The sequence below is a fragment of the Canis aureus genome, chromosome 1, assembly GCF_053574225.1.
Source record: "Canis aureus isolate CA01 chromosome 1, VMU_Caureus_v.1.0, whole genome shotgun sequence".
Taxonomy (NCBI): Eukaryota; Metazoa; Chordata; class Mammalia; order Carnivora; family Canidae; genus Canis; species Canis aureus.
In genome coordinates this window covers 31,052,975-31,080,785 of record NC_135611.1, presented here as the reverse complement: position 1 = coordinate 31,080,785, position 27,811 = coordinate 31,052,975, and the positions used below count along the sequence as shown (strand labels likewise).

The window sequence follows — 27,811 nt, the reverse complement described above, 5'->3', positions numbered from 1 at the left end:
CTTCCAATCTTTTAAATATAATCATTTTAAGCTATAAATACCCTTCTACATACTGCTTTGGCTACATCTTACAAGTTTTCATGTATAGAATTTTCATGACTGTTTAATTCTATTTAATTTTTGTCTCCATGTGGTCGAGATCTTTACAGAACACTTCAATTTGAGGCTAATAAATTCAGGAAAAGATTGGGTTAAGTGTATTAGAGCAGCCTTCTTATCACTATGCCTTTTTTTTTTTTTTAAGATTTTATTTACTTATTCATGACAGACACAGAGAGAGAGGCAGAGACATAGGCAGAAGGAGAAACAGGCTTCCTGCGGGGAGCCCATTGGGGGACTTGATCCCAGGATCATGACCTGAGCTGAAGGCAAACGCTCAAACACTGAGGCACCCAGGTGCCTCTGTCCATTATTTTCAAAGTAATTTATACCCATAGAAAAAGGCATGTTAACTAGAAAAAGTTACATCTTAAGGGGCACTCTTCTTTCCTTCCCTCCTGCCACATTTCTTTTGTACCCCAGAAATTGGGAACTTCTACTCTCTTGGAGGTATAGCAATGAAGTTTCCACTTTTCTCTCCATTTTTTATTTTTTTGACATTGAAAGAGTCAAGTTTCCCTCTCTCCACTCTTTCCCTTTCCCCCCTTCTCCCGCCCCTGGCCTCCTCTTCCCTCTCCTCCCCCCACCCTCTATCTTGCCACCAGCCTGCCCTGCATCCAAGCTAAGTGGCTGGGCCTTAGTGCCTCTAGCTGTCCCATCTCTTGCTAGAAGGGCAGGTGCATTTCAGAGGGATAGCTGGGGGAGAATCTTACTTTGTCTTGGGATCTCATTACATTCTCGAATCTAACTATACCAATAGTAAATCAGATGACATATTTGAATTCCCACATTAATCTTGGGTTTATTTCTCAGTTGTTTCCAAATCTGGAAGGAAAGGACATGAGTGATCACGCTTCTGAAGAACGCTGAACAACTACTTGAAGAATGGCAAGACACGTCGAATCTCAGCTTCTCCCAGTGGGAATGAGGGATGTGCTGTCAGGGGCTGGGGTGTCATGGTCTGATTAAAGACTAGGGAACTCCTTCTGAAGCTGAACCATGGGAGAGAAGAAAGGAAGCAAGGTGAACTTTTGATTACTGCTCATATTTTGGGAAAGCGGAAACAGAAAAGAGAATGTCATTTGAAAAACAAAATGTTGTCCTGTCTCTCTTTGATTAATAGGCACACAGCACGCATGGGAGAGTGACAAATCACAAAGAGAACAAGGAAATAACACATCATGCGTTCCAACTGTGAAAGGCTAAACAAATATCCTCAGTGCCCAGTGGTTTTCTTTGTGTGCGTAGATGGCACATTCTGGTTTCCAGGTTACCAAGCTTCCCAATTTATTGGTTGTCATAGTGAGTGGAGTAACCTGGCCCACATCAGTCTTCTGGACTCCATGGGGCAGCATCACCTGCAAATGCTACTCATATGCTGGTGTCTAATTGCAGCCTTGCCCTGTAAAATAATTTTGGGAAACTAGAAAAATCTATGAAAAAGGGGAAAACATAACAAATTTCCTACACAGTGCTAAATAAGTTATAATTTAAAATACATTTAGACACCTATGTGCCCCATATGCAATGTATTTACTCAGTATGCAGCTATTTTTTTTTAAAGATTTATTTATTCATGAAAGACAGAGAGAGAGAGAGACATAGGCAGAAGGAGAAGCAGGCTCCTTGCAGAGAGCTTGATGCAGGACTTGATCCCCAGATCCTGGCATGAGGCCCTGAGCTGAAGGCAGGCCACTGAGACACCCAGGAGTCCCAGCATGCAGGTATTGAGTAGATCTACCATGGGCAGCCACAACCTCAGTGCTGGTCAACTCGGAGTAAGAAAGAAAGGTTGCTGCTGCTCACAGAACACCCTGTTTGCAGATATTCTGTCTTCAAGTCCATCTCCCATTCAGTCAAAATTCATTGAGCACGTATTCTAATTCAAGCACTGCAGTGTTAGATACTGGGGTGGGAAGGGGGTGGGACATACAAAATCAATATAAAAAAATCTGAGGAGACAAGAAGTTTGTACCAAGTAGTACTGTGAAACAATCAGTGAGGTGGGACATATAATTAATTGCTAAATGATGGAATTTAAAGAGCAAAACTGGTGGTTGGAAGAAGCAGAACTTATAAAGGAGGAGGATATTGCCAGCAGACATAGCTGTCCTCAGAACATCTGGGTTCACCTGGTAGCCCTGCTACTCACAAGGACTTTGGGCAAATAACTGCTCATGGAGCCTCAGCTTCCTCGTCTAGAAATTGGGCATGATATCATCTTACTAAGAGAGTTTGTAAATAAATTAACATGAAGTGCAAGCTCTGTCTAGCATATCATCATCAAATGTTTGACCCTGCTAAGTGGAATAGCCCATGGGGATAGGGGAGAAGTCTGGAAAGAGGCAGGAAAGTAGGAGCTGAACGGAGCAGAGTCAGTCAGATGGAATGAGGATGATCCTGGGAAATGAGAATGATGAGAGAAGGATCTAGAAACTGGGCAGCATAATTCAGACTTGATGAAAGAGGCAACAAGAGCTAGTAGAGCCTGAAAAAAACTGTTAACAGTGATGATTTATAAGCCTAAATTCAGAAAGTCAAAAGGAAGAAAATAGACGGCAAATAGACAAAGAGCTGAGCCAGAATGGGTGCACTACTCTGGGTAGCAGGTCATGAGGACCAGCTATTTTCAGCCTCCACATATTTTATCCTTTCCTTCGGATAGCAATAATCATGCCAAATATTTGTCTAGCACTTTATACATATGGTGTATTTATACAACTTTATTGCATTTTGAACCTTTGAAATACTACTAGTTTGTACAAATGAAAAATTATAAGTTCAGAATTAAATGATTTAGCTACTACAACCTTGCTGGGGAGTGGTAGACAGAGGATCCGAACTCTGACTCTGAAGAGGGTAGCTGAGCCAGCATGGAAAGGGGCTCCTAGAATCATCTGCATTGCAATATCAAAGTTAAGTACAGTAGTAAATGTGTTGTAGGAAAAAGTGATGGGTTTCAGGATAGATGGACCAGGGTTCACACCCTTTCTCTTTTTCTGTGACCTTGGGCAAATCATATGACCCTTTGGAACCTTAGTTTCTTTGTGGGAAAGAAAATTCCTTTTTCCTGGTGTCAGATCTCTATGGGGAGAAACAGCCAGTGGAATAGAGTTCTGGACCTTTCTCCTCTCTTTCTCTCCCTTCCTTCTGATGTGGGGTGGTGGTGTGTGTCTCATCTGACTGGTAGATTTAGAAGGATCTGAGCATGTGTAGCCAGTCCCTTCCTCTTTCTTCTCCTTGAAGATCTGCCTATTCAGAGAAAGCCCATCTTGCTTCCCAGTTATATGCTTAACAAGGGTAGAGCCAAGAGAGGGTCACAGCTATCTGAGTGGTGACAAACTAGTCTAGTCTCACTTGCCTCCAAAGTTGTATTGGGTTCACCAACCTAGGAGCAACCGGTTATTAAAGCCTACCCTACCCTTTCCTCATTGCCTGAAGCTGCCATGGGGAAAAAATAGTAGTCTTCACTGGTACAAATTGAAATACAACATCAAAGAGCTATTAAAACTATTAAAGATAATATATGTGAAGTGCTGGGCATATAGAAGGTAAGAAAAAAGAAGGTTATTATTGTGTACTCATAGATTTTCTTAACCAGCAATTAAATATGGATCACTCCTTCATTTCTAGAAATGTTGAGTCAGAACTTGCCATTGTTCATTACAGTCAAATCTTACTAAAAGAATAAGAAGAGGCATTTCAAATTAAGCTTCTGAAAAACCGATGAGTAGCAAATACTACTTAAACGAATCATCAACAAGGGAATTTTGTTACTCTGGGTTTGTTATTGTTTGAGCATAGGTACCAAAAACAAAGGCAACTTCACAAATACAAAAATGTTGATCCACTTTTTTTTCTGGTTATTTGAAAGAAAGCAGAGAAATTCTTACCTGAAGTACCCCCTCAAAACCATGAGAGAGCACACTAGGATAGCTGTGTAAGCTGGGAAACTACTTTCTCACAGGGGTCATGATGTTTGGGATATGAGGGCCTAAGAATGGATGGGGCAAAGGGAATTCTTGTACCAGTCAGAGATTAGTCATGATTTTTTTTTTTTTATTGGACGATGTACAACCTGAGTATGGAATCACTCTGAAATCCAATTTTGGCAAAGGGGAGTAAACACAATATCTGCATAAACAGTACCTAAGGGAACAGAAGGAAATCAGACTGGGGCCCGGTCCGATGCCTGCAGCTTAAGTTATCAATGACTTTGCATCAGTGAATACCAATCAATTTCTCCTCACCGAGGCTCCCAACACATCCCAGCCCTAAAGATACTGCCAGTTACTGGATACCATGTGGTAGCAAACAAGTTTCGGCAAGCGATTGGCGGAATTTTCTGAGTGCTTCCTGTAGGCAAGACACCGTGTTTGGATACGACCCCCCCACCTCCTGGCAGGCACACTGGCATTCCTTAGCGCCCCCTTACCTCCTTCATGATTTTGATGGCTTCCACCCGGTGCTGGGGTGGGGGATAAAGCAGCACTCGGTGGTAGAGGGACTGAAGCACGGGCTTCATGGAGTCCACTGACCCTACCAGCCGGACCAGCTCGGCCGCGATGTAATAAATGGTCCGAGCCACAGGCCCGCTCAGAGCTGGCGCAGTGGAGGAGCAGCCCGACCCCCGGCCATGGTCAGAAACTCCTGGAGATGCAGAGTCGGACTCGATGCCAGAACCAGTGCTGCTGCTGTGAGCAGAGGTGATGCTTTTATCATGAATTGGATTCCCCAGGATCACGATGAGAGCTGGGCACAGGTTTTTCCTGGGAAGACACAGGAGAAAAAAAATGTCTGCTACAAGTCAAAGTGATAAAATGTGAATACAATCCTGAGGGTAAATATCAGATGCTACAAAAATGACTAATAAGAGTTGGGTTCTTTACTGCTCCTCCTTTTGGCTCCATCCTTCCCTCAGGTTTCCATGTCTCTTCATCACTCCTGCATATATGAACAGAATACTTTTTCTCATAACACAAGGCAGAATTAACTAAAATATCAAGACAAGTATTCAGAAACCATCTTATGTAAAGAAACAGACTCACAGTGATAAATGGCTTAGTTAGAAAGTTTCATTCTATAAGTAACTAAATTATTTCTACTTCTAATTTGAGAAGTTAATTTAAAATTCTGACACACACACTGTCACATATCATTGGACTTCCTCCCTGTCAAAAAGCCCAGGAACCCAGAGCAACTAGCTGGCTGCCTGCGGGCCCTGTCACTTGTGTGAATCTCTGGCTATGATTAAGTGACTAGTCTTCAGGTTGAGATGGAGAAAGTATCAGGGAAGAGCTAAGAATAACACTTACTAGCTTTTGCCCCCTGTGCAACTTTCTGGTGTCTTTGTACACTTTTGAGATAAATGAATAACCTAGAAATAATCTTTCCCTTCCTGAGTCTCATGATCCTATGGTGTCAACAAAATGCAAGAGGGCCTCTGAGGCCTACTTTGTTAAGATAATCACAAACCTCTTTGTATTCTGATCTAGTGCATGCAAGCAAAGCAATCTCCCTGCTTTCTCTCTAAAGCATTCGTGCACAAATGGGGTGACTGGTAGGCTGCAGATGCCACGGGAAGGGACCTACATGTAGAGCTGGAAGGGGAGAAGCCTCGGGTTGGTGTGGGGGGGCATTAGGGGGTTGCTTACCAGATCAGGTCTGTGAAGCCTCTGTGCAGATGCATGGAGGAGGAGGAACTGCTGAGCACGGACAGGACGCACTCCAAGTATAGGAGCTGCAACTGCTGTTGGTCACTGCAGAACAAAACCAACACATAGACTCATGCAAAGTGAAGGCAAAATGAAAGAGTTGGTATGTGGGAAACACTTGGAAGAATGTTAGGCATTAGAGAGGTGTTAATTTGGGAGGAGGGACAGTTAGCATAACGAGTTGAGTTGCATCCCTGAAAATTCCTCTGTTGAAGACCAAACCCCTGGTATCTCAGAACATGCCCTTACTGGAGACAGGGTCTTTTACCCAGGTCATCAAGTTAAAGTCAGGTCATGTGGGTAGGTCTGATGGCCACATAAAATGGGAAAAATTGGAAACAGAGACATGCACAGAGGAAAGACAATGGAAATGACATAAGGAGAAGATGGCCATCTACAAGTCAAGGAGAGCGGCAAGGAATGTATCCTGCCCTGTAGCCCTGAGAAGGAATCAGCTCTACTGACATCCTGATCTTGGACTTCCAGGCTCCAGAACTGGGAGGCAAGACATTTCTATTCTATAAGCCACCCAGTCTGTGGTACTTTGTTATGGCAGCCCTAGTACACTAATATAGTTTGGGTGATTAAAAAAAATATTAATAGACGTTGCTTTTTGGAACAGTTTTAGATTTATAGAAAAACTGAATATGGAACAGAGTTACTGTGTTCTACTCGCCTCTGCACATGGTTTATCCTGTTATCAACACCTTATATTAGTACGGCACATTTGCTACCATTACAGAACAAATACTGATTTATCATTACCAATTAAATGCCACAGTTTATTCCAGAAAGCTTTTCTTGTGTTCAACTGTCAAAACCTTTCAAAAGACCATTAATTACATTATCTTTTAAATGGTCAACACTTTACTAAATTGCATTTGAATTTCTTTTTTGAAGGCAACATGGTTGTCCAATGAACACATTATTTTTCTCAGAGTTATTATTATGAGATTAATCCATAGAGACAGATGTGAAAACAAGAGTTTTCTGGGGTGCACGTTCTTATACCCAGACTAAGTTTTCTGCCTAACACATCAGGAAATACTAAACTCCAGGTGGGTGTTAAGTGACCGACAGTAATAAGGAAGAATTTAATGTTCAAGCACTCATTTATACAAATATGTAATAAATACTTTTAAGAGAATTCACTGAGAAATCCTGTGTGGAATGGAATGTTCCAAAAAAGGAGGAACTTGCTTTGAAAAATCATTTTTGGTTGTGTCTCTTTTCTCCTAAGTAAATGCCAATAGGAAGTTTAATGCCCTTAACAGTTCAAATAACTCCCAGGAGAAGGAGAATGGACAGTAGAAACTTGAGGAGACAGGAAGGAAGAACGAGAAAAGTTAACCCCAGGCTGTCCCAAGGCGCAGAAGGCTGCACACGTACAACTGCCAAACAGAGAAAGGTTGCATGGATGCAAGATGAAGGATGGCAAGATGGGGGGCTGCGGGTCCCTTGTTTAAGTGCCATGCCATGTTAGATTCCTTGGCAATAGGTCTCTATAAAATTGACGTCAAGTTCTAAAACTAGTTGGCAGGCTACAGCCCAGAGGCCAAATCCTGCCTGTGGCCCCATGAACTAAAAACAGTGTTTGCATTTTTAAATGGTTGTAAACCAATAACAGAAATGGACAGGGAACAGAGGCAGTGTGCAGCCTTTTACAGAAAAAGTTTGCTAACTCATACTCTAAGATGGTCTTCCTTGCCCAAAGAGAACTGTACAATGATTCAAATAATGCCATTATTCTGAAAAAGAGAATGCTGCCTATATTTGGATATACTCTACTGCACCCACTGAGGGGGGAGGAAGAGGTAGGTCAAGGCTAAGTTTCCACAAAAATTATCACTATTTGCCAAGAGGAAGGTGGTGGTTGGATGAAGAATAAGAAAGGTAAGACATACTTAGCCATCCTGGGCCAGGTAAAGACTTTATGTTTTGATACTCCTACCCACAAGCTTCCCTACACTTTTGAGCAAGGCATTGTTTCTGACCAGAAACAGCACAGTCTTTATTCTTCAGAGATTAGAGAAACAAGGAAGCAGGTAGGTAAAGGATTGTGTAGTAACTGGTACAAATAAATAATTTAACACAAGGTTTGATGAGAGCATATGGAAGTAGCATCTAATCCTTAGAAAGACCCAGAAAGAATTTCTAAAAGAAAAGGCATCTGCACGGAGACCTAAAGTGGGAGACTTGCATGGCAGTGTTGGGGAGAGGGTGGTGGTGGTCTGTGGTTGGAGCAGAGTGTGAGGATACCATCAACAAGAGGTGGAACCAGGGGCCAGATTAGGAAGGGTCTTGGAGGACTTGTCTGAACTCTATTCTGCAGGTAAGAGAATGTCAGGACCAAATTCTTGTTCTAGAATAATCATTCTGGAGGCTGTAGAAATGATTGGAGAAGGCAAAACAGAAGGGTCATATCACCAATAAGCCACGTTTTGAAAAAGTTCTGAAAGGACCCTCTCTGTTATCTCACTGGACTCATTATTAAGAAAAATAATTATTAAATGCCTCAGTTCAAAAATATATACCTTTCAAACTGTCAGTCTAGCACCAGAAAATGAGAACTTTAAACAATAAAGATTCTTAATTTCTGAAACCAGAAATACACCCACAGAAAAGTTCTGAGCAGTCAAGGTTTCTACAAGTATCTGCAGAGTGTGCCACAGCAATATTGCAACCCCAAGCCATCGGACCTGATTTCAGAGAGGATGCATTGCCAAGATCACGGGCCTGAGAGTCTCCTTGGAGACCAAAGGCAGTAGCTTTTCTGTGGGCTGCAGCGGTCTGGAAAAATGGGTGCTCATGGCCTTGCACGAGTTGTCATTTAAAGGAGCGTTTGAAATGTAAGCAACTTCCACACATGCCCCTCACTAGATACATATATGCACATGCACCATGTGTGTGGTTCTTATTTGTCTGACTGTAGACAAACAAATACATGAAAAGCACAGAGTAGAAAGAAGTCAAGAAACCAGCCAACTTCTTCAAAACACATGAGGAAAAAAAAATCTGCCTACTTAGGAGGATTGTGGTCCCCTTGGCCTGGTCTTCCACTTGAGCATTTCATGGTTGGTAGGTTGAGTAAGCTGCTGGGTTCATTCTCTGCTCATCTCTGAGCTCAAGATCCATGGAGAAGAACTGCTGTGAGTGGACCAGCGGGCGGGGAAGGCTAAGCAGCTCTCATACTGGCAAGGTGACTGACTGCAAGGGTATTTGACAGCACATTCTGGATTTCTGGAGTTCCTGGAATTCTGTTTAATTATGGATCATTTTGACCTTATCTCTCTTTGAGACAATTGAAATTTAGGTAGAAAAGGAGAGAGGGGTTAAGTAATTGTGAGAGAAGTGGAATGAAACTAAAAACATGATGTGAACACCTGGCCTTGCCTCATTGCTGCTGAGAATGCTTTGGTGTACACTTCTCTCTGCCATTCAGCACTGGGAGGAGAGGGCAGTGGGGAGAGGCTTATAGGAGACCAATAGGCAGAGAATGAATGAATAGCTTTCTGAGCCCAATTAGCCTTCCAAAAACCATTGGATTTAAAAAGCATCATGTTCTATTAATAACACATCTCTAAGGCATGTGAGGTATTCTGCATACCTGGATGCACTCTGTGAATCCTTCCCAGAGACTGAATATATCATGAATACACACCTTTACGGAGCAAAAGCCCTATGAGGTGTGTGGACACTGATTTTTGGAAATGACCACTGAAGGAAAGTACTGACCATAGTGTGACTTCAGAGGAAGAAGATATTTAGAAGGTGGGAGAAGTATCAAATTTAGCTAATAGAAATTAAAGGATTTCAGGTAGTAAATCCAGAAGAAACTGTAAAAGATGTGAAAACTCAACAAGAAGAATAAAGAGAATCACCAGATTGAAAGCAGCCAAGAGCTTGGGTCCACCTGACCAGGTGGCCTTACAGGTCTCCTATTTAAGCTTCACTAAGCATGCTACACCCCAGCTCCCTTAGCCACAGAACACTCATCTCAGGGTAATGGAATCATGGTGAGAAAGACCATACTCAAACATGGTGAAGAGTCTCTAAAGACAGAAGCATAACTGGAGAATTGCACTGAAAAACCAAGCTCTATAAAATCCTATAAAAACCAGTAAGCTCTGTGACAACATGTCTAAAGCTATCTTTGAGCCACAGCCCAATGAGAAATCCTAGAAAAACATGTATGTGTCACATGAATTACTTTTCTCATTTAAAGCCTATTCCCAAGTCCTATGGTTTGGAAATGTTTTTTTTCCCCCCAGTGACTGATACACATTTATGACCTTTAGTCTGTAATATCTGCACATATGCATTTGCAGTGTTTGTGCAATGTAGTTTCCTAATGATCTACAAATGTCTGATGTAAGAAGTTCAATGTCTCAAACTGCATCATAAACTAAAGTTAGCACTGACAATTCTAAAAGTAAACAAACCATTTGAGAGCTAATATTTATCAAATATTTATTGTTAGGCACTAAGCAGTTAAAAAATTCCATTTATCCCAAAACCTCCTAAAGATACCAATACTGAATGTCTATAATAATTACAACAGGCATACCCTTGGACTGTTCCAGGTATACCAGGTCTTATGGTCACTCTACAGATAGCGGTCCCTACAACTCATGTTAGAGACATCCAGGTTTTAGAGTGCCATGGAACTTGAAGCCCTTACTGGACCTAGCTGAAGACTTTCCTGACCAGTGAACGATGGTATGTTTTCAATCCACCATTCATAGACCTACAGAATTGTTCTGACTTATCTTGGTGGCTAGTTTTCAATTATTAATAGCATAAGTACCTTGAGCTTTTCTAGCACTTAATATCTTAGTTTTCTCTTAGCAAACTACTCAGGAAAAAAAAATGTATAGCTTATTTTCTCCCTTGCCTGCAAAGTAATGAACATAGCCTTTATATTTTTCAAAGTTCTGATGGTCTGTGTTTTATTCCCTGATAACGCTAAGATCTGAGGAGGGCACAGGAGCATCTTTGACAGCTGGCAACTGCCTCGTTGCTACCAGCTAGCTGTGGTGTTCCCCTGGTGAACACAAACAACTTCACAGAATATTGGAGTCAGATGAGGACTCTCCACAACGGTGACAGAACAATATGAAAGCCAATCCAAAAATAGGCCTGAACAAAGATTTAAAAAAGGAATCCTGTACAACCACAGAAATGACCAAATATCATCCTTCCCTGTGAATTAATGCTGTTTCTTCTATGATGACAGCTCCCATCTGTTCCTGCCATCATTTAAATAAAAATTAAGATGTCCCATACCAGGAAGGCCCCTACTTTCTAACAGCACCCAATCCTTGAACAGATCCTAAGTTCGGGTCACCCACTCTAATAAATCACCTCACTCTGGTTCAAATCTAGGACAATCCCTTCTAACATCCTTTTACTGGAGACCCTTGGCTCCGTATAGTGTACAGACTCCCTCACTATTACAAGTTCATAAACCAAATTCTCTCAGCCTCAGGTAATCTTTGGCTATTGGGAATCAACTATCTCTTAAGTAAATTTTCTCATTTGATTCTTACAAAAAACCCCTAACATATTTTATATCACTAGTATTATATGACATAAAACAATAATAAATGTTAATTATTTTATAGGATACATAAGTTTACAGTGGTTGAGAGCTCTGCCCAAAGTCAAGAGCTAGTAAGGAGCAAAACAGAGGTTTTACCCAGCTAATGCAATGATGATAATGTAGTTGAACCAATAGTGATTAAACACTATACATGATTATATCTTAGGATAAAAAGCCAATGAAAAACATCCCTCAGCTCTGATATAACAGCTGGCTCTGCTATGAAGGAGAGAAACTAGGCAGGGCTGGGGAGGAGTGAGCACTAGAAGAAATCTATACCCTGGTCATGGATGGGTAGAGTGAATATATAAACTGAGCAGAGTACAGGGGAAGCCAACTACACATGCCAACTGCTTTTCGACATATCCATTCTGAGGAAAAACAATGCTCTGCTTAGGGTGTAGGGATGAGAGAAACTTGAGGTGGGGCTATGGAAGAAGTGCTTTTCTTTTTGGCTTACACTATCTATGGATTAAATAGAACTCTTCATTTTTTAAGTGCCTAATATGAAGGGAGCTTAATTTGGTCAAAATGTGCAGGTAACCTAGAGGAGTGATGGATTAGATCATCTGATATAGAAACTATTGGGCAAAAACTTTGAGTCATTCTAAGCTTAGCTTTAAAGACCCCCTAAGTTTATTTAAGAAGAAACAAAACCCCAATAAGTTTCTACAATTTTTCCAGCAAAGTGAGAGACCTCATTAATGTTTCAACTAGACTGTCTTCCAACTTATTACTATATATAAAATTTATAAATAAAAGTTTTATAATTTATCAAATATTCTAGTTCATAGTAAATTATACTGTCTTTCATGACTCAAAGGGCATTTCAGAATCTTATTTTGTTACAGAATTTTGCAATTAACTATGTATGTAGCTGGTAGAGACTCTTCATTTCATCTTGGAAAGTCTAGTTCTTTCATGATTTGACTTTATTATAGATGCATAAATTAACAAGTTAACTTACCGTATAGAAAGTTGGAGCAGTGGACAACATCTATACGATCTAATATCAATGATTAAACTGGCATGTAAAAAAATGAGTATATAAAAGTCAGAATAATGTGTTCTTTTCAAAAATATGCATGTGAATTCACAGGCTGGGGAAATGTTAGAAGAAATATAGAAAGACCATGGAGTCTGTCCCTGACATTCAACAGAGGTCAGTGTGAAGACTCATTTTGAGTCATACAACTGGGACGTGCCTGGGTTACATCAACTAGCTTTGTCACATCAACTACTCTACTTTGTAAGTAAGTAAGTCTTCTTTGTAAACTATTGTTTTCCCATTTCTCATGAGAAAATTATATCCTTCAGTCATGGTATTTAGTAAAGTAAGCTTGCCCAAAGTCACTGAATCTATTTCTCAGGAGTGACAGGTGAATACCAATGGGGGAACCATTGTTCTTATAATCTGCAGTTTTAGGTGAAGCTGTAGACAAAAGTTCTCAGAAACAGACCACTGGTGAATAAGAACACCAATGTGGAAGGCACTTACTTGATGGCGGCTTGCAGCTTCTCACACAGAACAGTGAGCACAGAGACAAGGTCATCACAGAGGGACTCAACTGTTGACCCTTCAAACAGAAGAGGTTACAAGCATTAGACACGGGCAGAGAGCCCTAGAAGCTTCCTCAACAGTCCTTCCATCCTCTGCTTTTAATGTCTTCAGGACTGAAAAGCTGGTTTTCAGATGCTGAGCCTCCCTTAAGCCACTAAAATTATCATAGAAAATACAATTATTCGTTTCTAATGTAAAATACTTCAGAAAGAAAATAATACATTGTTTGCTATTATAAATAAAACTCATTCACACTTAATGGAAGGATATTTGATTAAATTAAGAAACAAACACAGTTGACAACAATTTTCTCAATATTCAGGCCAGCAGGCTACAATGTATCCCTTATTCTGACCTTTGGAATTTCTGGATCTTTTGAGCAGATCTGAGTTGTATCAAAGAGAGGAAAAACTGGCGGCATGGAAGAAAGGTGGGCTTTTCAAACTAAGGAACTAGGGAAAGAGGGCAAAATAACTTAGTCACCATCTCTACTATTTTAACCCACTGTCCAGCTTCCCAGAGCACACAGTTGCTAAGAGAACAATGGCAGAAAAAACAATTTTCCCTCCAAATGTGTTCATGCCCAGAAACTAGCAACAGAACTTCCACAGAAGCCCTGGATGTTTTATAGAGAGGGTGAAATTTAGAATCTGTCCAAGTACTGGTCCGCAAGTTGCTTACTGTGTGAGCTTGGGAAAGCCTCAGTTCTCCCTTTGGTGAAATGGGAGCAGACAATCCCAAACTGACAGAATTGTTGGGCCAAGTGAAGTAACAGGTGGAAGCATTTGTTTTTCTTACAAGAAACACCTTCAAATATCTATACAAATGTGGCTGAGTGTATGATAAATGCAGAGATAAAAGAATGACCATGAGGTCAGAGAAGTTGGAGCAAAAATGGCAAGCACAGAAGACCGAAAATGATAGTAAAGTCAGAGGAGGACAGGAAAAAGAAATGGCTAATCCTGAGAAGTTATGGTCTTCCACGCAGAATGACTTGACACGTTCCTCATTTCTCTCCTTCATTCTGTTTCTCCTAATTGTGGCTGTTTGACTGCTTTTCAAAACTTTTTTTTTTTAAGATTTATTTATTTATGATAGACAGAGAGAGAGAGAGAGAGAGAGAGGCAGAGACACAGGAGGAGGGAGAAGCAGGCTCCATGCAGGGAGCCCGACGTGGGATTCGATCCCAGGTCTCCAGGATCGCGCCCTGGGCCAAAGGCAGGCGCTAAACCGCTGCGCCACCCAGGGATCCCCTTGACTGCTTTTCTTTCCCCTTTCATTGTCCTTTCCATCCTTTCTATAACCACCCCCATCCCCACCTTTTCTTATTACTAACCTGCAAAACTATCAAAGAAAAGCAGATTGCCCAGTATTTTTTAAATTACTGAATAAAGGGGATCCATGGGTGGCTCAGCGGTTTAATGCCTGCCTTTGGCTGCAGGGCGTGATCCTGGAGTCCCGGGATCAAGTCCCACATTGGTCTCCCTGCGTGGAGCCTGCTTCTCCCTCTGCCTGTGTCTCTGCGTCTCTCTCATTAATAAATAAATAAAATCTTAAAAAAAAAAGAAATTAAGAAAAAAATGTTTAAAAAATTACTGAATAAAATCTGAAATATATTTAAATTTTTTAAATTAGATGGTCTGAATTTTTCATATCTCTTTCAGAAAATAATACTACCAAAGTAAAAAACAAAACAAAACAAAAAAGCCCCCCCCAACCCAAAAAACAAACTGCTTGTCAATTATATGTGGACCTTTATTTTTCCTTTTCCTCTGGGTCAGAATGAAATTCTTTACCTTGATTTCATCTCCCACTTAAACTGAGCTGTTTGTCCTACTGCCAGATTTCCTGTGAGATTCATTTCTCTATATTAAAAAAAGTTGCATTTCACAAACACTTGTGGTATTAGTAGCTCAATGTCAATAAGGTTTCCACAACCCTCTATCTAATTCTCATTTTAACAATTAATAAGCTTGGCTTCATGGAGAACAAAAGAAACCAATGACCAATAATAATAATAATAATAATAATAATAATAATAATAATAATACCCACAAAAACCTCCAGCCTCCAACAGGAAGGTATATGAAGAGTTGCTATCCTTCACATAGTTGGAACGGTAATCGGTGGGGCTGGCAGAGTGCAGGACCAGAAGGAAGATTAAGAACCAGCTGATGAAGTAATAGCTGGGAAGCCGAAGTTAAGCAGAACGTCCTAAGAGCTCCCTGGGAGCCCCTACTCACCCCTTTCATCCCCAGCGCCAAGCACAGAGTATGCATCCTTCTACCTGGTTTTTAAACTGAACTAGCAAAAATCAAATCCAATACCTTGATTCCTGAACTCCTGTGGGACATCCGGGTTTTCAATGATCTAGTAAGGGAGACACACCACAAGACAATTAGAAGATTTGCGCACAAAAATCCTGGACTCTTAGACAATGGAAAATTCAAGGAAACAAATGTCATTCTGAGTGCTCTGGGCTCACCTAACTCTCCTAAGTGCACCCTCCAGGTCTTGATAGCATTTCATTACTCATGGTATTTAGGAAAAGACTCTGATGTCTGGAACTGAGCTCATCAGGTCCTAAAATATTCATTCAAGAGTTTGCAATCTTCACAAAGGTTTAAGTCCTTTACACACTGTATGATTCCAGGGTGCTTAGCTAGGGCTTGGAGCTACCCCTGCGTAAACTGGTGAGTTACCTTTGCACAGATAGTTTGTCCCAAGGTCACAGACAACACTTTGATTGGCACCTAACAAACACAGATTCTTAGTAATAAGAAGGATCAGGTTCCTGAACTTTAAAATACAGGTCTGTAGAAAGGTTCTTCGGTCTCCCTACCTCTGAGCACTGGGAGAGAAGAGGGTATTTTCATTCTAATCAACTACCAGACATATAAATCATCCCAGGACACTGTTTTAACTTATTTAAACTTGTTACAGGGGCATATTTTTACTATTCTCTGTTCATCAATTTGCAAGCTCAGTTGCTTCCATAGCATTCACTGAAATCCTATGTCAATGTCTACAGCTCAGAAGTGGCTAAATAAGAGTGTAGAACAACATTTTCTGGAGGAAAAACATCTAAATCATATTTAGAGAACAGGAGAAACACTACCACCTTCCCCCTAAGTATTTACGTGTGGCATTTTTGCTTTTTGAAATTAGTAACTTATAATCTAATAATAGCTTTCATCATCTAAATAATTCAATAATTCAAAGTTTGATAATAACTCCAAGATCCTGATGGTACAAAATCAAATTGCATAATCTGTCCTGGGAGTAGGGGTAGACATTAGGTTGATGATACAGTTGACCCATGAACAATGTGTGAGTTGGGGGAACTGATCACCCCATATAGCCAAAAATCTGTGTGTCACTTTTGACTCCCCTAAAACGTGACTACTAAGAGCCTATTGTTGACCAGAAACCTTACCAATAATATAAACAAGTCAATTAACACATATTTTATACATTATATGTAATATATTCTGTATTCTTATCATAAGGTAAGATAGAAAAAAGAAAGTGTTATTAAGTTTTCTTAATTTTCTTTTTTTTTTTTTCTTCATAAGGAAGAAAAAATACATTACTGTATTTATGGAGAAAATCTGTATATTAGTGGTCTCATGTAGTTCAAACTCATGTTATTCAAAGATCAACTGTAATCAAACATTACCATGTTAATGTTTTTGCATTCTAGATTTATTTTCTTTCCATTGTATTTAAGTCTTCCTAATTGTGACATGGCTCATGATTCTTTCCCGTGATGGGTCATGCTACACATTACACATCTTTCCTAGGTAATGCTAGGTGCGCCATGAGAGAACACGCAATCTCCTTTTAATGAAACTCACCATTCCTATAGACCACTTCCCTTTAAAGGCTTTTTAAAAAATTACCATTTTTAGCTGACAAAACTTATGTCTCCCTCTAGTAGATATCACATATGCTTCAAATATTAGCACCCTGAGAATTACTTTTCTGGGTCATGGAAGCATCTCTGGGGACTGCATGAGTAATAGAAAGGAAATGACAGGAAATACTAGTTTTCCACCTAATTTGGGATCTTGCCTCAGGCTGGGTAAGTCCAGATGGTCAGTGATGAGCAGGCCAGAGGGCTTATTAGACACATAGTATCACAGACAGAGGCAGACAACCCTCTAGGTTCTTTTTTTTTTTTTAATATTATTTTTAACCAATCTCTACACCCAACATGGGACTCAAACTTGTAACCCCGTGATCAATAGTTGCATACTCTGGGTTTGGTCCACACCTCTATAGCTCTCTACCTGTTACCTGTCTCATGGAAGAGCAATGTGAGCTAAAAGGCTGTCATTTTACTTGAAACCTAATATTCTTCTACTTAAAATTTTAAAAAGATTCAGCAAAGGGATACAATTAAAATCACTTTGATACTACAAAGTTTCATTTAAGTGTTTCATGTTAAAACATGAAGATACCATTAGTATTATATTACCTTATCAGGTTGCCATTTAGTAAGGATGAAGTATGAGTACATGATTAATATAAGATTTTCAACATTTAAGGTTTATTTCTATTACAATGTGCTTTAGTGTTTTTTCTTAACTGTTTTTTTCTGTAGCATATTTTCTATTTATAATTTGAATTTCTTTTAAACTATTATTTCCATGCTACCATATTCAAAATACTAGTTTAAATGAAGTAGTTTTTAACAAAGGGTAACCTAAGGAAATAGCATCTCAAGATAAAATAATTTTTTAATAGAAACTTGGGCTGTGGACATAGCAAACATTAAAAAAAAAATCAGTATTTGCTTTTTCAGATTAATGTTGCTTTTTCAACCCTGTCTGTCACAGCAGGGGTTAGGAGCCCAGGTGCTTAGTTCTGGCTCTTTCTTTCACTGATAAGCTCATGCATTTCAGATTTCAATTTCACCTCTCTGGGTTTCATCTTCCTCATCTGTAAAATGAAGGGTAAAAGAATTTGACTAGGTAAACCCTAAAGTTTCATTCAACTCTAAAAATTAGAAGATAATTGAAGGTAAAAATTAGAAATGATTTCAGTTGAATATGAGATCTTAACTTCTGTAAAGTTAATTTCTGAGATATTTCAGACTACCACTGAGATTTCCCATTCTAAAGAATAATAAAGTGTTCATTTCAGAATACTTCTTGCAAATTTTAAAAGAATTTTAATCTGAATTATTCAGAAGCAGATAAAAAAGAACCCCACATACCTATTTTAAAGAAGAATCATCTCTTCACTAACACTCCCCAAAGATAAAATATATGAGAAGCCAATTACATTTATATTTTTCCCAGGGAATGCTCATTTTAGACAATCTGTTCAAATTTAGATCAATAAGCTCCAATGGCCTTCAACGACAGAGAGAAGGCAAACTGAGCTTCATTCACCCTTATGGCACCAGCACGTGAGGGAAGACCTACTGGCACAATCTTTTAGTTAACAAAGAGAAACACACACTACACCTCAAACATGTAATTAATTGCTGTTAGTTTTTCCTAATTTGGAACTTACTTCTAGTATTAGTTAATGTGTCAACACAATATTTTTATGTAAAAGTTTTCAACCTGAGTTAAAAAAAATGATTAAAAAACAAAAGTGAATCACAAAATAATGACTAGAAAATGATAGGAGCCATAAGGAAAAAAGGACTCCGAAAACTTTAAACAGGCAAAAATATATTTAAGGAGCTTAGTTTGTATAAATAAACATTCTTCTAAACCAAGCAAGCCCCTCCTACTATTGCAGTAGGAAACAGCCAGGGCAGCAGGTGGGGGAGGGAGCGCTGGGATGTGGGACACACCGCATGCAGTTACACACATACCGGCAAGGCTGCTCACCGTATTCTCCTGCCTTTGTCGTAACTGTAAAGTCAAGTCACTCAGCATTTGACTCAGAGTTGCCCGCACAGCAGTGTTTATACTACGCTGGTGACAGCTACATATGTAAGTCTCAATGCACACCTGGTAAAGAAATAAGATAGCAACATACACGCTCTGTGGGTATCAGTTGGTTCCCGACATGCTTTGGAATTGACCAGAGAGGATAATAAATCTCTCTTAAGTAGAAAGTCAGCCTGATTGAGGACTAATTATCAATGAGTACTAGAAATATTTAAAATCTTGAAAATTTGTTTTTAAGCCTCCAGGCAAGTCACCTTTTTCCTAAAGGTTACCACTCTTAGAACTTACCCAGAGCATCATTAGAGAATGCAAATTAGTGATTTTTAGATATGCCAAGTAATTCTACCGAGAGGAGTTGCAGGGGGCTGGAAGTTAATCAGGAAAACCTCCGGCCATGGCCAAACAGGAACAGAATTTACTCACTCCTGAGTTATGAATTATGGGGAAAGGGTTACTGAATCCCTTTCTCCTGCACTATAAACAAGCTCGATCTTGGGTAACTCTCTGGCTGGGCTCTTCTGGAATCCTGGTAGAGGTGGACCATGGGCTGGGTTACCAAGCAGCATGGCTTAGGGTGAAAAGTGTCTCTCAATTTCTAAGTTGCATCTAAATTGAGAACAATGTGGATGGACTTTAAAAATCTGGTGAGAAGTTCAGGTTTGGGTTTTCTGGGCGCATCTTGTTGCTCACATCCTCCGAGGGACATCTGCCAGTTCTGTTCACAGACTTAAGGACATTCCACTTCCTTAACACAGTTGAAACATGGAGGCTTGGCAGCCAAGGTGACTGCACCCACCGGGGTGGCTCTCATCTTCTTGCTCTGAGGCTGGCATTTGAGAGCCACAGACTGGCTCTGAACCACTCAGAGGCAGGGACTCCTTCCTGTGACAGAGAAATGCCTGCCAGGGCCCTGCCTCTCTTCCCTGTGTGTATCTGCTGAGCAGATGTAATGCCACTTGTGGCCTATTTGGGTCTTGCAAGTCTGAATATCAGGTTGGACCTGAGAGGACTCCCCGATGACTGCAGCATGGAAAAATCCCAATTTGGGAAAAAAACAAAACCAAAACGAACCAAAAAAATCAAGCCCAACCCTCCTTTGATGATGATGATGTTTAATGTCAGGACTTTTTAGATTTTACTGTCTCTTAATTCTTCTGGAAACAATGGAGATGGGCATAACAATAAATGTGCGCTTTAAATTTACTGCATTTTCCCTCTATAAGGTAGGCCATCCTTTCCTGTTTGCTAACTATATTTAGACCCACAAAAAGAAAAAGAAGGGATTTAATGTACTGAAATTATTTTTCTAGGAATAACTCTGAGTTTATCTACGATAAAAATAAAGTGTTCTCACCTCAATGACAAATTTAATTTGATGGATGAGAAGTGAGATGGGAGAGATCCTAAGTGTTAACCTTTGTTGCCACTACTGTCTACACTGGAACTTCTTGTCAGGCTTGTCATAACCTTTTTGGTAAAATTAATGATGAAAAAAATAAATATTTTCCAACAGTTTAATTTATCTCCTATTGGATGCTGAATAGTCCAAGTGAGCATTTAAAACTCATAAATTTAATTGGAAGTTGGTTTAGATTAATTCATTTTTATGTAAAAAAGAAAATTCCAAAATATTTATTTTTCTAATTACCATTGAAGGGCATGTAAGTTTTAAATTCATTTTCTCCAATGATGATGGATTATAATGTACTTGAAGCCACAGATTATACATACTTAGAAAAAAAGGTGTCTTAATCTTGGAAGGCTTATACTTGGCGTGTCATGAAATGATGCACAAACCCAGGAAATAAATCCAAATGAGTGCAGGGTTTCACTTTGATGCAACAAATTCTCCGTAGTGTAATTAGGCACAGCAGGACTATTCATGCCTCAAAATTTAACAGTTTTCTTTAAATCCTACATTCTCTCCAGAAGCCTTTATAGCTGCTGATCTTTAAGATCTCTGAGCACTAAAATAAATTTAAGGGGGATTTTGAAGCTGTAGAAGTATTAAAGATGAAAGAGTAGCTATTTTGAAAGCTGAACTCATGCTCAATATAAGCATGATTCTTTTAGGTACAGAGAGCTATATGAGCTATACAACCTCCCTTCAAAAATTTTATCGGTCACTTTGGACCCATGAAAGAAAGCATGGATGAGGAACTGGAGTTTATGTAATACGTATGGTTCAGTATATGGGCAAGAACTTCCTAAATACCAAATGTGTTTGAGTTTTAATGTCACCACTACCTCTTTTGTTCAGTTGCCTCTACCAGGTGTACAACACTTGGAGTGACTCATTGCATGCTTACTCTGTTTTTAAAACTGAGTGGGGAAAAATTATAGAGGAAGACAAACCATGAGAGACTCCCAAGTCTGGGAAACAAACAAAGGGTTGCCAAAGGGGAGGTAGGTGGAGGGATGGGGTAACTGGGAGACAGGCGCTAAGGAAGACACTTGATGGGATGAGCACTGAGTATTATACTATATGTTGACAAACTGAATTTAAATTTTTAAAAAAGGGAAAGGAAACCCTAAAAAACAGGTATTAATCTGGGGTGCCTGGGTAGCTCAGTTGGTTACCGAACTGTTGATCTCAGCTCAGGTCTTGATCTCAGAGTTATGGGTTCAAGTTCCAAGTTGGACTCTGTGCTGGGTGTAGAGCCTACTTAAAAAAAATGGGGCACCTGGGTGGCTCAATGGTTAAGTGTCAGCCTTTGGCTCAGGTCATGACCCCGGGGTCCTGCATCGGGCTCCCTGCAGGGAGCCTGCTTCTCCCTCTGCCTATGTGCCTCTCATGAATAAATAAATAAAATCTTTTTTTAAAAAAAGAGTGTTAATCTAAGAAGCTCATTCTGCTAAAGCTGGATGTGTAAATATTTACTGGATAAAAGGGTATCCTTTTTAAAAAAGATTTTATTTATTTATTCATGAAACACACACACACACACAGGCAGAGACACAGGCAGAGGGAGAAGCAGGCTCCATTCAGGGAGTCCAATGTGGGACTCGATCCCGGGACTCCAGGATCATGCCCTGGGCCAAAGGCAGCTGCTAAACTGCTAAGCCACTCAGGGATCCCCCAAAAGGGTATCCTTTTAAAAATAAAAATGACCACATACCTGATAATATCACTATTTTTAAGTCCACAGAAAGAAATGCTGTATCAGCTATCTTGACATATCCTAACAAAAAGTTTCTCCTACTTGCTATAATAATAATAAACTGGTAAACCAGTAAGGGTCATCGAGCTAGGTTTTCCATGATAAACCTGACCACTGTGTTCAAGGCCAGTGATTTTTCACTTCATAAATGTTTTTCTGCCTCTATCTTGGAGCAGTGCTAACATGAGCACAGTGAATCAGAGAAGGTAAGAGAATACCAAGTCCAAAGGCAGGCTGAGTTTCTGGGAAGAGGCTCCTCAGTTTCTTCTTGCAGTACTTCCAATGGCACTTCTACCTCCCCATGCCCTTTGCTTTCGTAGAGCAGAACTGACACTTAAAAGTCCCAGTTCTGTATCTCTGCCAGAGGCTCAAAGGGCCAAGTCAAATACCTTGTGAAAAGCCCCAGGCCCCTGATCTCCAGGGAACGCACGAAGACACAGGGCAGTGAGGAGTTTCGTAATGGACATTTTGACCATTTCATGCATTTCTGGACGTCCAGCTTTATGGCATGCTAGACACAGCTGAGGGCAAAACCACAAAGAGTTAATGAAGCAAAACAAATCCAAAAGGCAGAAGGAAAAAGAACAAGAAAACACAAGTCTGCAAGCCATACACAAGCAACAAGAGTCAGTAGTATCATCAAGTAAGGGACCAATAAATAACAGTACGAGGTTAAGAATCATTATTATTAATCACCGGGGTAGAATCATTATTATTAAGTATGAAGCAGCATAGTAGAATGTCATAGACATATAACATTGGCCAAAGTGATAACAAATTTTAAAGCGGCTGCCACAAAAGAAATTTGTTTATCTTTGCAAAGTGCATACGACGTTCACTTTGTTAAACCATGCATTTGCCTTCTCTTTCCTATCTGAACAGGGCTGGTGGCACAGTTTTGTTAAAACAGTGCATGATACTGAGCACTAACAAGTTCCATAAACAGAAGAGCTATATGTTTTCAATTGGAAAATCTTTATGGAGATGAAAAATAATTTATGGTGATAAAAAACAGGAGATCAAAAATTAAGCTACAAGAAGAAGAAATGTCTTTTTATATAGGGAATAATATGATGAAAGCTTGTTGATCACATTAGAACCAAAACCAATTTTGATTGTTACTACAAACCTAAACCTTACATTGAATCATGACAATTCAGTGGCCAAGCCATTTCTAGGTGAACTGCTGTAACAGGTGGGTATGTGACAGAGGGCACCTCATCATATGGTTCCTGCTGGTTGTGCGCACACACATACAGAGTGAATTGAAGTTATTTTATTATTCCTAAGAAACGTGTGTAAGTAAGTCTATCATGCTAGGTTAGGAAATTTGTTGGTTTTCCTTTCAGAAATTTTTAAGGTGTCCAAGCATATATGGACAACTCTGATTGTGACTTCTCTCCTCCTCTTCATATTCTTCTTGGCTTAAGCTGGCTTATTAAAATGGCCTTAAGAGGCCTCAACCCTTTAATTCCTGCACCTTAGTCTACAGAAGGTCTATTGAACTTTACCCTTTGCCCTGTGAAGCAGCCCAAAATGAAGTAGAGAGGATCTCTGCACTGCTTTCCATGTCTTCTAACTCCAAATAAATTCTTCAAGAGCTATGTAAGTCAGACATTCCAGGGAAAGGTGGAAAGTCTTTGCAAAAGGACTAGTTTGCTCAAAGCCTACCCGGCAGCAAATAACCAAAGAACAGACACCTCAAAGGAATCAAATCAGGGTCAGTAAAGAAACAGGCCCACAAGGAAGAAAGAAAGTGTTTCCAGAAGGAAAAGTGGAGACACTCCTGCGAACAGGATTTCCTTACTTCATAGGCCTCAGCCAATTTGAGACCATAATCTGGGCTCCTTTGACCAATTTTCTTGCCAGGAGGTGGGGTTAGAGAGAACATAACAAACAAGATGCTTCCAAGAAAAACTGACTGGGTCACCTATGCACTTTTCTTCTGGATTTTATCTGCAGACTAATCTGCTCCTTAATTGTAGAGAATATTTTATTTGCTGTATGTCTCAGGAATAATGCTATTACATTTAAGGAAAGAAAAGAAAAGAAAAGAAAAGAAAAGAAAAGAAAAGAAAAGAAAAGAAAAGAAAAGAAAAGAAAAGAAAAGAAAAGAAAAGAAAAGAAATCATTGGACACTCAGGAGTTAGCAGTAAGCCCAATTAAAAAAATCCTTTAGTGACAACTAGAATCATTTGGCTTGGAATTGGAATATTTGGCAGCAGGTCTTCAGCCTTCATGGTTTTAAATTCCCTTTGGTAACAAGTGATACTAAATAAAACTAGAAACATAAAAACATTAGATCATCTGATGCTAGTATAATGCTCATAAAATATAAACTGAGTATCGATATATAAAGATACCCAAGAAAGAGGCATAAACCTAACAGTCACTTGAATCTATGGTCACAAAAAACGTAAAATTCACCAATACTGCTGCTTCATATGTGAAAACACCATACAGCCATTTTCTAACTAAGCATCGTGGTAAAAAGCCAAGGTGGATAAGACTCCTAAGAATTTCAGTTGGTTGCCAATATTATGATGGCAGGATCCTACCAACATTTTTAAAGGCTGAGAGCAAGGAAGCAATATACCATAGTGGTTAACAGCCCATATTTGAAATATAAAAAGTCTGAATTTGAATGTCTCACTGTAGAAACTTGGACAAGCAAATTATCCTCACTTTTCTTGGGATTCTTTATCTGTCTTCGTTGTGGGAAAGATGAGAGGAGAATGTACAAAAAAAAAAAAAAAGACACTACTTATTGACATACCCTAGGGACTCAGTGGCTAGCAGCTACCATTATTATTAGTTGGTTATTATTATTAACCAGTGTTTTACAACTGAGGGATAGATGGATAGATGGAGTCAAAGAGGCAGGACCCTAAAACTAAGAATCTTAAAGAAAAAAAAAATGGTCTTTGAGATAGACTTTGCTTGAACTTAACAAGATCAAAGACTGGAAGTTTCCCATAAGTCAATAAGGAAACCAAAAAATACACATTGATCAACAAGGCTTTTTCATTTTGAAAAATCCCACAGAGGAGCCTAGAGAAGGCATGAGAATATACCCTGAATTTTTCCAATGAAACATTAACCATTTTCAAATTCGCTCTACAGACCTTCTGGCTCTGGCTTCTCTTCTTCCTTTATCCAAAGTCCTTGGCAATTTTTATTCCTACAGCTTTCTCCAATATTAAAGTAACTACTCTTGGAAAACTCAACAGCAGATCTGCTAAATTGGGCATCGTACTAAAAGAAACCTTGGTCTAGTTTTCAACCAATTAAGAGAAGTATTATGTATCCATAGAGAGTTTTTATTTCTGATTATTCATGAAATTGGACAAAACACATATTACATATTTCATAATTATCCATTTCTAAATTTGATGATTTTCATATTCCTCCTATATCATGGAAAACTATGCTCTGAAAAACTTTCCTTATTACAATTTAATTAAACAAGTTAAAGATAGACATACAAATAAAGGCTTTATTTACATTTTACATGTTTAATGATCCTCTTACAGTTTCAACAGTGCCTTGGGGAAATGGGCTCATTTTTCATAGTTAAGTACACATCCCCATTTCCTGATCAACAGGTTTCAGGGTAAACACTGTTCTTGAGTAAAAGTCAATGTGCATCAGGGTAAGAAAGAAGAGAATGTCTGGATTCTTTCTCAACATTTCCACAGGAGCTTTAAATAATTGATTTTAAGGTGTTTTTTAAATAGTTTCCCAAGCTATAGCAAAAGTGACAATAGAACTTTTTTTTTTTTCGTTAAGTTACTTATTTTTATGAAAAGTCCAGATACAAGTAAGAAAACTTCTAGGAGTGAAGCACTAGTTTTAGGCTAGAACGTCCTGCTTTCAAAACCAAGATGCAGATTTTCAATGAGCAGGTGAGAAGCACCTGAGAATCTACAAAATCACTGCGCTTAAATCTACAGAATAACTTTTTTTGTGGCAGTATAACTTTCTTACATAGTTCTTTTCGTTGATGCTATTTTTAAGATCAACAGTCTTACTTAAAGCTGAGTAACAGTCTTAATTCCATCTGCAAAGTTCATTCCCCTTTGCCATACAATCTAACATATTCACAGTTTCCAGGGGTTAGAACATGGATGTCTTTACAGGGAGAGGGTTTTATTTTGCCTGCCACCAACCATTGAAAAATAATTTAAGTGACTTCTATGGTGAGAACTGAGAGGGTCTGAGCTGTTTTGCAAATTTGAGGAACCATAAAGGCCAGTGAGAAAAATGTTTATTCCTCTCTTGTGTAGCTAATGTAAATAATGATTTCAGATGGTTCTACTATTATTCTTTCTTAAATTGTCTATACATTATTCATCTAATAATCTAGTATTTGTAACTACTGATCCATATGCTTATATTTATAAATTGTTGCTATGCTTTTCACATAAATAGATCTGCTTATCCTGTGCCAGATTACATAATTACAGAATGGGGTAGAGGCATTCTCCCCCTTTTTAAAGGCTGACAGTGGGCCTTATGGCTTCAGAAGCAACAGTAGGACAGCTCTGTAGCAGATTAGACTGTTAAAGCATAAGAAATACACCTGATACATGTCAAGCACTGACAAATGGGAAGGGAAAAGTGTAGAGGTGATCTGGCAGGAGATGAAGGACAAGAGGGATGATAGGAGAATCAAAAGCCTGCACTTACTGAGGGGTCACCATAGAGGGGATGCTGCTGCTGGTAGGTTACCATTTTTGGGGACAGGGGCAGCTCTTGCCTGGGTTTTGGACCATTTAAAATGAGAGTATGCTGACACATGTGACACTGCTTCTTAAACTTGGATAGGCCCATGAATCACAAGGGAGCTCTAATTAGAAAACAGACTTTTATTCATGGGTCTGGGGGTAAAGCCTGAGGTTCTGCATCTCTAATAAGCTCCCAAGTGCTGCTGATGCATCTGGTTGGTGGACCACAGTCTGAGGTTTTAGAGTACCATGGCTCATTCTGACATGGTTTTACAGCAAAGGTTGGTGGGAGAGAAGAGTAGCCATCAGAGTAGTTGTTGTCAACTTGGCTTCTAAAGCAGGATCACTGGGGAGCTTTTACAAAATGTGAATGCTTAAGATCCCCCAAGACCAAAAAACTCAGAATTTCTGGGGGCAACTGTAGGCATCTTCTTTTTACTAATACTTCCCAGGTGATTCTAATGTGAAGCCATTTGATGAGAACCACCAATGTAAAAGTAAGGCCTCCAGAGCTTGGTGACTATAAGTCTCCCATAGATAACAGTTTCAGGAATATAAAGAGGAAAAAGCCAAAACCTAATCAAGTAACTACTGAAAATGGCCAGCCTTATATAGGAACCTAAGCCTGCCCCTTGTTCTGATTTTTGATCACCGTTAGTAGTCAACTGATATATATTATACTCTTAATCAAAAGACATGTTTTAAAGACAAAAGGCAGGATTAGTTTAACTCCAACACTGGATCTGTATGGTATTCTTTCCTGAACATGGTTTGGGATGAAGCTGGGGGTAGCCTCTTTGATGGTTCCACTATTTACAGAGGAGATCATAAGAGCCCCCATGAGGTGGGCCTTCTGCAACCAAGCTGGTGACAGATGTGCAACACAGTGCGAAGAGTAGAAGCTCAGTCACAGCCACTGGTCTTGCATCCCATGTCCACCACTTTTGAGCTCTCTGACTTTTGGGAAGTTGGTGAGCCTCTATGTGTCAGTTGCCTTATCTGTCAGATATGGATAATACTGCTTCATGGTATTGT

At 39.5% G+C, this 27,811-nt stretch overlaps 1 protein-coding gene across 5 annotated transcripts in view; it reads right to left on the bottom strand.

Annotated features, from left to right (window-relative positions):
* Positions 1-27,811, bottom strand: part of ARFGEF3 (ARFGEF family member 3) — a 172,855-nt gene that overhangs the window by 81,038 nt on the left and 64,006 nt on the right. For 2 of the 5 annotated variants that reach the window (XM_077894383.1, XM_077894416.1), the window contains exons 6-11: positions 22,439-22,570; positions 18,826-18,948; positions 15,304-15,346; positions 12,914-12,992; positions 5,754-5,858; positions 4,535-4,868 (exon numbers count right to left, since the gene is read on the bottom strand). In XM_077894383.1, the coding sequence (XP_077750509.1) occupies positions 4,535-4,868; positions 5,754-5,858; positions 12,914-12,992; positions 15,304-15,346; positions 18,826-18,948; positions 22,439-22,570 (816 nt within the window). The remainder of the gene's footprint in view (positions 1-4,534; positions 4,869-5,753; positions 5,859-12,913; positions 12,993-15,303; positions 15,347-18,825; positions 18,949-22,438; positions 22,571-27,811) is intronic. The other 3 variants (XM_077894390.1, XM_077894397.1, XM_077894407.1) reach the window with 3 other exon arrangements.